General features: G+C 35.4%; 1 protein-coding gene across 1 annotated transcript in view; it reads left to right on the top strand.

Moving 5' to 3' along the window:
• Positions 1-9,201, top strand: part of BRDT (bromodomain testis associated) — a 78,119-nt gene that overhangs the window by 10,573 nt on the left and 58,345 nt on the right. The window contains exons 2-4 of the mRNA XM_073896818.1: positions 3,787-4,026; positions 4,986-5,123; positions 6,531-6,645. Of these exons, the coding sequence (XP_073752919.1) occupies positions 3,838-4,026; positions 4,986-5,123; positions 6,531-6,645 (442 nt within the window). The 5' untranslated portion in view covers positions 3,787-3,837. The remainder of the gene's footprint in view (positions 1-3,786; positions 4,027-4,985; positions 5,124-6,530; positions 6,646-9,201) is intronic.

Below are 9,201 nucleotides of genomic sequence, written 5' to 3'. Positions count from 1 at the left end.
GATTCCAACTATACGACATTCTGGAAAAGACATTATATTATATATATATATATAATATACAGTATAAAGACTTCGGCTCTATTGGCTTCTTTTGCTTAGTATGCATTTAAGATTCCTCCATGTCTTTTCATGGCGTGATGGTTGATTTCTTTTTAGCGCTGAATAATATTCCATTGTCTGGATGTTGTTCCAGTTTATCCATCCTCCTACTGAAGGACATCTTGGTTGCTTCCAGGTGTTGGCAATTTTTGAATAAAGCTGCTATAAACATCTGTGTGCAGGTTTTTGTGTGGAAAGGTGTTTTTAAGGAAAACATTTAAGAAAATGACTAGAGCATGTCTACAGATAGAGATATCAGCAGAAATTAATTACAAAAAAATTAAGTATAGAAAATGTAGTCTTAGGAAGAACAGGAAATATAATTATGTATTGTATAATCTTTCGAGGAAAGCCTTCCTAAACCTAATTTAAAAAAAAGAAACATAAGATAATGGAAATAAAGGAATAATTAATGAAAAAAATAGGATTCTGGAAAAGGGGAAAGATCTTCATGGAAAAGAGGGCAGGCACTTAAATATAGAATAGGAAGTAAGCTAAGAGAAGTTAATTTTTAAAGAGTTTCTCTTGTAAACTTAGATCCTCTGCAAAAGGATATAGTGGAATTGAGGTTTTGATGAGGTTTGGAAAATGCATTTTTTTAATTGATAGGCATTCATTAAGTAATTCATTCATTTTTTAAGGCAAATTCCTGAGCAGTGGGACCTAATTTAAAAGTAAAAAATTCTTTTTTTTAAAGATTTTATTTATTTATTTGTCAGAGAGAGAGAGAACACAAGCACGGGGAGCCACAGGCAGAAGAAGAGGCAGGCTCCCTGCTGAGCAGGGAGCCCAATGAGGGGCCCGATCCCAGGATCCTGGGATCATGACCTGAGCCGAAGGTGGACGCCTAACGAACTGAGCCACCCAGGTGTCCCTAAAAGTAAAACATTCTGGATTTCTCTCCCTATTTCTCCCTATATAAAAAAAAAAGTGACACCTGCTGTATCTCTAACATAAAACTGAATCTGGACACTTTAATTCAGCCTATGTAGCTCTGTCGTAGGCATTAGTCAAATAGGACCTCAGTCTGTCTTGGATCAGGACAAACAAGGTCCCTGCTGACACTGAGTTTACATTCTGAGAAGCGGGGGAGGGCATATTGGAAGACAGTAAAGAGGTAGACAAACATGGTAGTGGTGAAGCAGAGTAATAGCTGATGGATTAGCACTGGGGAGGAGGGGATAAGAATGCCTGCTTAAAATGAGGCTGTGAAGGAAAAGCATAGAGAAGATACTTGAGACACGCAACAAAGGTTTTCTATACAGGCTATATGAAGAGCTAAAAATAAGGTAATAGCAGACAACCCAATAGAAAAATGGGTAGAACTCTTCAACAGGTGATTGACAAAGAAGATATTCATGTGGCGAATAGACATATTAAAAAGGTGTTTCATATCATGAATCCTCAGTGAAATACAAATTAAAATCACAATGAGATCCCATGATACATTCACCAGAATGGTTGAAATGGAACACACTGATGATACCAAATATTGACAAGGATGTGGAGTAAGTAGGATTCCCAAAGCTCTGTTGTGCATATAAATTGGTGTATTTTGGAAAACTGGTATCCACTAAAGTTGAACACACATATAACCTATGACCCAACAATTTCACTTCTGGGTTTATATTCAACATGATGCATGCACATATTCACTGTAAGCATGTTCATGGCAGCATTTTTGATCAAACACTGGAAACAACCCAAAAGTCCTAAGAGGAATGGGTAGATTGTTGTACGATTCCAATCATAGAATACTGTACAGCAATGAAGATGAACAAATGAAACATAGTTAAATCTCACAAACATAATACTGATACAAGGCCAGACAGAGTGTAATACATATTAAATACAGTATTTATGTAAAGGTCAAAAACAGTCACAATTTAAGGGGATAGAATTCATCATAGTGGTTATCTTTGTGAAGGAGGGAGGGCATAGTGATTGGGACACTGCAAAGATAGACTGACTTTAAATAAATACAAAACAGTAAGAACCAGTTTCAGTTGCAATACTAGAATATCTCCTTTGTTCTTAATGACATTAAAAGTTCTAGTTGTTGTTTGTATAACATGAGAATAGTGTAAGGAAGTGCAATAAATTACAAGATTGATAATCACCTCCAAGTTAATTCATTTTAATGTGGTTCTTTTTTTTTTTTAAGATTTTATTTATTTATTTGACAGAAACAGCGAGAGAGGGAACACAAGCAGGGGGAGTGGGAGAGGGAGAAGCAGGCTTCCCGCGGAGCAGGGAGCCGGAAGCAGAGCTCGATCCCAGGACCCTGGGATCATGACCTAAGCTCAAGGCCGACGCTTAACGACTGAGCCACCCAGGCGCCCCTTTAGTGTGGTTCTTAATCCTGGCTACACATCACAAGCACCAGGGAAATTTAAAAAGCAAACAGATTTGTAAGCCTTATCTCCAAAGACTGGGGCTTGGGCTTGGTATTTTTTAAATGAACCACAGTACCTCACACCCATTTGAATGCCTGCTGTTAAACAACAGAAAATAAAAAGTGTTGTGAGGATGTGGTGAAACTGGAACGCTGTAGACTGTTGGTGGGAACGCAAAGTGTTGCAGGTGCTGTGGAAAACAGTACAGGATTCCTGGAAAAAACAAAAAAAGATTACCATATGATCCATCAGTTCTCAATGCTGCACTTCTGGGGTGTATCCATAAGAATTGTAGGTAGGGCGTTGAAGAGATATTTATACATCCATGTTTATAGCAGTATTCACAGTAGCCAAGAGGTGGAAGTTAACCAAGTGTCCATTGATGAATGGATGGATACGCAAAATATTGTATATACATATAATGAAATATTGAACCTTATAAAATGAAGGAAATTCTGACATATGTTACATTATAGATTAATCTTGAGGACATTTTGCTGAGATAAACCAGTCACAAAAAGACAAATACTGTATGATCCTACTTATACCCAGAGTAGTTAAATTCATAGAAACGAGATAGAGTGGTGGTTGCCAAGAGCTGGAGAGAGGCAGGAATGAGGAGTTATTTAATAGGTATAGGTATAGAGTTTCAGTTTTGCAAGATGACAAAGTTCTAGACATTAGTTGCTCAAAAATGAGTAATATGTACTAAATAGTAGCATTTTAATATGTGTCTTATTTCTAATAATTAGATTTTAAAGTAAATCACTTTAGGGGTACCTGGCTGGCTCAGTCAGTAAAGCATGTGACTCTTGATCTCAGGGTCATGAATTCAAGCCCCACATTGTGGGTGGAGCCTCCTTAAGTAAATAAATAAATCACTTTATTTAAATTAGCCAGAAAAGTCCTCTATTTTGATTTTCTTCTTTCATTGAATTAATTTTAGAGTAACTACATACCACGGTTATGTTTAACATTTCCTATTATTTCTTTTTTACCAGAAACTTATAGACTTTAAGTGCTAAGACCTCAATTTGTATTAGAAAAGCGGAAGAAATACTGTGAAAGTTTGAAATACCTTAAATCATCCAAAACTAAGGCATACATAATGAAACAACTCTTAGTATTTATACAGAAAGAGGTTCGTATTTGTTTACAGATGTATTAATCATTTGGCTTTTTTGTTGTCTTAATCATGATGTGATGTAAAATATATTACACTTTTTAGTTCCTATAGAAACCATTTTAAATGTGCTTTGAAGGTTACTCAGTTTTATTTTTGTATTTTAAGGACATGTACTTATAGGCAACATTATAATATCAGGATTTGACCCCGTTGACAATGTCTCTGTCAAGTCGACAAACAGCTATTGTTAACCCTCCACCACCAGAATATATAAATACTAAGAAGAATGGGCGATTGACAAATCAACTGCAGTATCTACAAAAAGTTGTCCTGAAGGCTTTATGGAAGCATAGTTTTTCCTGGCCTTTTCAGCAGCCTGTGGATGCTGTGAAACTAAAGTTGCCAGTAAGTATATCTTAGGATTATGTTACTTATAAAAGAGAAAAACCCTGTGAATCTCTCAAAGAAATAGACTAGTCTTTAATATTATAAAATTAATTTAATAAAGATCTCTAATTTATTCTTTACCACTGAAGTGTTTTCCAATGAGTATTTTTCCCAAACAACAAAGCTCATTTTTCTGAGCATTGAAATTCTTACTTTAACAGTTTGGTACATTATAGTACATGTCTTTTTGTTATAGAATGCGTTACCTGACTTTTTTTTTTTTTTTTTAAGATTTATTTACTTCAGAGAGAGAGGATGTGTGTGTGTGTGAGCAGGGGAAGGGGCAGAGGGAGAGAATCTCTAGCAGGCTCTCTCCTGAGCCTGGAGTCTGAAGTGGGGCTCCATCCCATGAACCCAAGATCATGACCTGAACCGAAACCAAGAGTCAGATGCCCAACCAACTGAGCCACCCAGGCGCCCCTCACTTGACCTTTTGGTGCAAGGTTGTCATGTCACCTTCTTCATGAAGTTGCTCTTGACACTTCTTGGTAGACTTAGATGCATCATATACAGAATTCAACTTTAGGTCTTCTCTTAGGTATTTCCAGCCATCTGACAACATAATGGCTAAGTAATTTGTTACATAGTTAGTAAACCATGGTGCTGGGATTATACTCTGTATCTGTCAGACTCCATAAATTTTAGGTTTTTCTTCTTCATGCCCTTCACTTTTTATTTTCCAGGATAGTTCTACCCTTACATTCCTGTTTTTGTTATTCTTTGTTATTTTTTCTCTGAAAAAAATGCCATGGCAGTCAGCTTTGTTTCTCAGTACAAAAGTTTCAGTTTCCAAATTATGGCTTTTTAAAGGTCATCTAGTTACAGGCATATAGCTTCTTAAATTTCTTTGTGTACCGATAGTTGCAGTGAATTTGTTCTTACTACTAAAATTTAGAATTTCTTCTTAAAAACCATAGGATTATTACACCATTATAAAGACCCCAATGGATTTAAATACAATTAAGAAGCGCTTAGAACATAAGTATTATGTGAAGGCTTCAGAATGTATAGCAGACTTCAACATAATGTTCTCAAATTGTTATTTATACAACAAGGTATGTAAGCCTGATGTTATACTTGATAACTCTTTGCTCTTATAGAAGATGTGTATAAAAAGTGTGCTGATTTCAAATTTCAAGTCTTGATTTGGGGGTATTTTACATATTTTTAAGGATAATGTTTATTTTTTTACTGGATTTCACAATTTTTATGTATCTATTTATTTAATCTATTTGCCATAATTTTGCCTGAATAGCTGTAAAGGTTTCTTATGTTTTAAAAAGTGAAATACCAATGATAGTTGGTTTCTATAAGTATTAATGTTCTCTACCATACTTCTGCCATTTTAATTGTAAGTGTTAACTTTATTATATACTAATCTTGGTTAAATGTTCATGGCATGAATTCAGACAAATTACATACATCTAAACTTCATGACCAGTTAACTTAAAGATGAGACACATTCTCTGTTATATTTCAGTAGTAGTATTTGTATTTGCATTAATGCATGGGCTTGTCTGATAATATATGTGGACATTTGACCTTAATCTTTGCTTTTGCTTTCATCCTATAAAACTGGATTTGTGTATATTCATTTTTTTTCTCCATACAGTATCCCTCTTTCCCAGAGTACTGCATTCTTTTTAAGCTGTTCTGTAGCTAAAAATTTTAAAACTTATATCCCATTTATTCAAAATCACTGGTGATGCTGATATGTAATAGAAATTTTTGGTTCCCAAACTATCAGTGCCATCTTAAATTTAAGACTCTTAGCCAATACGATTTTTTTAAAAAATGAGCACTAATGGCATTCTGAAAGTACCATTGGCAACTTCATTTTAATTTAACAATTCCAAGTGTACTTTAACATTTAACATTTTAAAACGAAGGTCAGTAATTTTCCTGACATACCTAACTTCAAAGTAAGTGTTCTCTGCTTTAGGCTTTTGCTTTGTAATCTACTTAGTTTTTTATCAATAGTGAATAAAGCAAGCCAAAGACTTCTACGCAGATAGTTAAGATTTAAAAACTGGAAGAAAAAAAAGATTTAAAAACTGAGTTAGCGCTGCAGTGTCATTATATCACTTAGTTAATTGAAAACTACATCACATCAAGTCAAATCACGTACTTCCCACAGCCATGAACATGTTTTGTTTTAACTTATTAGTGAGGTAGAAATTTTAATTTCTGAAACCTTTTTGTATTATTAGTAGGATTGGTTGGATTGTAACCCTTTAGTACTCAGAAAGGCTACCTGAGTTATTTTTAGAAGTTAAAAGGGTAGAATGTTAGAATTTAAAATATGAGCTGATACACGATTTCCTGTACTTAATTTAGAAGCAATAAATACTGTTTAATAATATCTAAGAGTACTGTGTCACTGCCTTCTCTAAGGTAGCCTGAATTGTTGAAATTTGGTACAGTGACCATATTGCATAACCTTATGTTTATATATTTTCTAGCCTGGAGATGACATTGTTCTTATGGCACAAGCTCTAGAGAAGTTGTTTAGGCAGAGATTATCTCACATGCCACAAGAAGAACAAATTGTGGGTGGTAAGGAAAGAATAAAGAAAGGTAAGACAGAAAAGTTTTATGTTTTCTTACTTTCTCTGTCTTGTGAATTACATATGAATGTGTGTATGTGTGTGTGTATAAATATAATGACTAGAACTAAATAATAAATCCCTCAAAGGAGATAGACATTCAGAAGTCCTTCTGTATCCGGCACCTGTGTGGCACAGTCAGTTAAGTGTCTGAGTTGGTTTTGGGTCAGGTTGCATCTCAGGGTTGTGGGATCGAGCCCTGCACCAGGCTCTGCATGGAGTCTGCTTGGGAATGTCTCTCCCTCTTCCTCTGCCCCACATACATGTGCACTCTTCTTTCTCTCTCAAAATAAATGAATCTTTAAAAAAAAAAAGTCCTTCTAAATCCTATTGTATTGGTATAAAAGGTCCATTTAAACAGTAAGGCAAACGTTGAAAGCAAAGATGGCTATCATGCAAGATTAGGGAGAATTGTATTGATTATAGCCTTGGAACCGAAGATTTCCTATAGTATAGTGCCATTCACATAGCAGGCATCCAGTAAATTTATTAGTATTTTTAGTGAATCTTGTATCTGTGCTATAATAATAAGATGGCCAAAATTGGCAGTGTTCCTTGTACCAAAAGATCCCATAGCTAAGAATGAAATGTTACTGTTGGGTCTGAAGATTGTCCTTTTTTCTAACTCTTTCTTAATTAAAAAAAAAAAACAAAAACTTTTAGAGGGAAACATTTTACAGCTAATAATTAGAATATTTAAATATGGAGTTAAAAAACTAAAGTATTCAAATGGATTTATTGTAGAGGTTAACCAAGGTTGTCATAGATGAAATGTTGGTTTGTTTTTGGATCACTGATGGTATACATTTTAGATAAGCTTAATCATTCCATGTTAGTTTCCTCATGTATAATGTCAGGAAAATATTTCACTCCGTGGTTGAAATGTTAATAAAGCATACAGTTAAGTGACTAGGATATAGGAGACTTACACTACTACAAAGGTGGTTTTTATTGTACTATTTTTCCTTGTTGGTAGATCTTTAAGATGGGTCATGACTTAAAGCTTTACTCAGTCCTGTGAGGTATTTGCTTTTTTATTAAAGTTCTTATTTTATTCTCACCTTTGGAAAAAGTTGATCTTAAGTCTAACAATATAAGGCCTAGGGTTCTGAAAGAGGATTAAAATAAGCCCTTACATTAAATGTGTAGACTGCTATACATTTAATGCAATCCCTATCAAAATACCGTCAACTTTTTTCAAAGAAATGGAACAAATGATCCTAAAATTTGTATGGAACCAGAAAAGACCCCGAATAGCCAGAGGAATGTTGAAAAAGAAAAGCAAAGCTGGTGGCATCACAATTCCAGACTTCAAGCTCTGTTACAAAGCTGTCATTATCAAGACAGTATGGTACTGGCGCAAAAATAGATACATAGATCAATGGAACAGAATAGCCCAGAAATGGACCCTCAACTCTATGGTCAACTAATCTTCTACAAAGCAGGAAAAAATGTCTAATGGAAAAAAGACAGTCTTTTCAACAAATGGTGTTGGGAAAATTGGACAGCCACATGCAGAAGAATGAAACTGGACCATTTCCTTACACCACACACAAAAGTAGACTCAAAACGGTTGAAAGACCTAAATGTGAGACAAGAGTCCATCAAAATCCTAAAGGAGAACACAGGCAGCAACCTTTTCGACCTCAGGTGCAGCACCTTCTTCCTAGAAACATCACCAAAGGCAAGGGGAGCAAGGGCAAAAATGAACTATTGGGACTTCATAAAGATAAAAACAAAACCAAAAGACAACCGACAGAATGGGAGAAGATATTTGCAAATGATATATCAGATAAAGGGCTAGTATCCAAAATCTATAAAGAACTTAAACTCAACACCCAAAGAACAAATGATCCAATCAAGAAATGGGCAGAAGATATGAACAGACATTTCTGCAAAGAAGACATCCAAATGGCCGACAGACACATGAAAGAGTGCTTAACATTGCTCGGCCTCAGGGAAATCCACATCAAAACCTCAATGAGATACCACCTCACACCAGTCAGAATGGCTAAAATGAACAAGTCAGGAAACAACAGATGTTGGCAGGGATGTGGAGAAAGGGGAACCCTCCTACATTGTTGGTGGGAATGCAAGCTGGTGCAGCCACTCTAGAAAACAGTATGGAAGTGCCTCAAAAAGTTGAAAATGGAGCTACCGTATGACCCAGAAATTGCACTACTGGGTATTTACCCCAAAGATACAAATGTCGGGATCTGAAGGGGTACGTGCACCCCAATGTTTATAGCAGCAATATCCATAATAGCCAAACTATGGAAAGAGCCATGATGTCCATCGACAGATGAATGGATAAAGAAGATGTGGTGTGTATATATGTGTGTATGTATATATCTATATACATACACACACACCTATATACATACAATGGAATATTATGCAGCCATCAAAAAGAATGAAATCTTGCCATTTGCAACGACGTGGATGGAACTGGAGGGTATTATGCTGAGCGAAATAAGTCAATCAGAGGTCATGTATCATATGATCTCTCTGATATGAGGAATTCTTA

The sequence above is a fragment of the Callorhinus ursinus genome, unplaced genomic scaffold (assembly GCF_003265705.2).
Source record: "Callorhinus ursinus isolate GAN/ISIS: 27379988/994484 unplaced genomic scaffold, GSC_fseal_2.0 scaffold9, whole genome shotgun sequence".
NCBI lineage: Eukaryota > Metazoa > Chordata > Mammalia > Carnivora > Otariidae > Callorhinus > Callorhinus ursinus.
The sequence above is the reverse complement of the archived record's forward strand: the minus strand, read 5'-3'. Positions and strand labels throughout refer to the sequence as shown.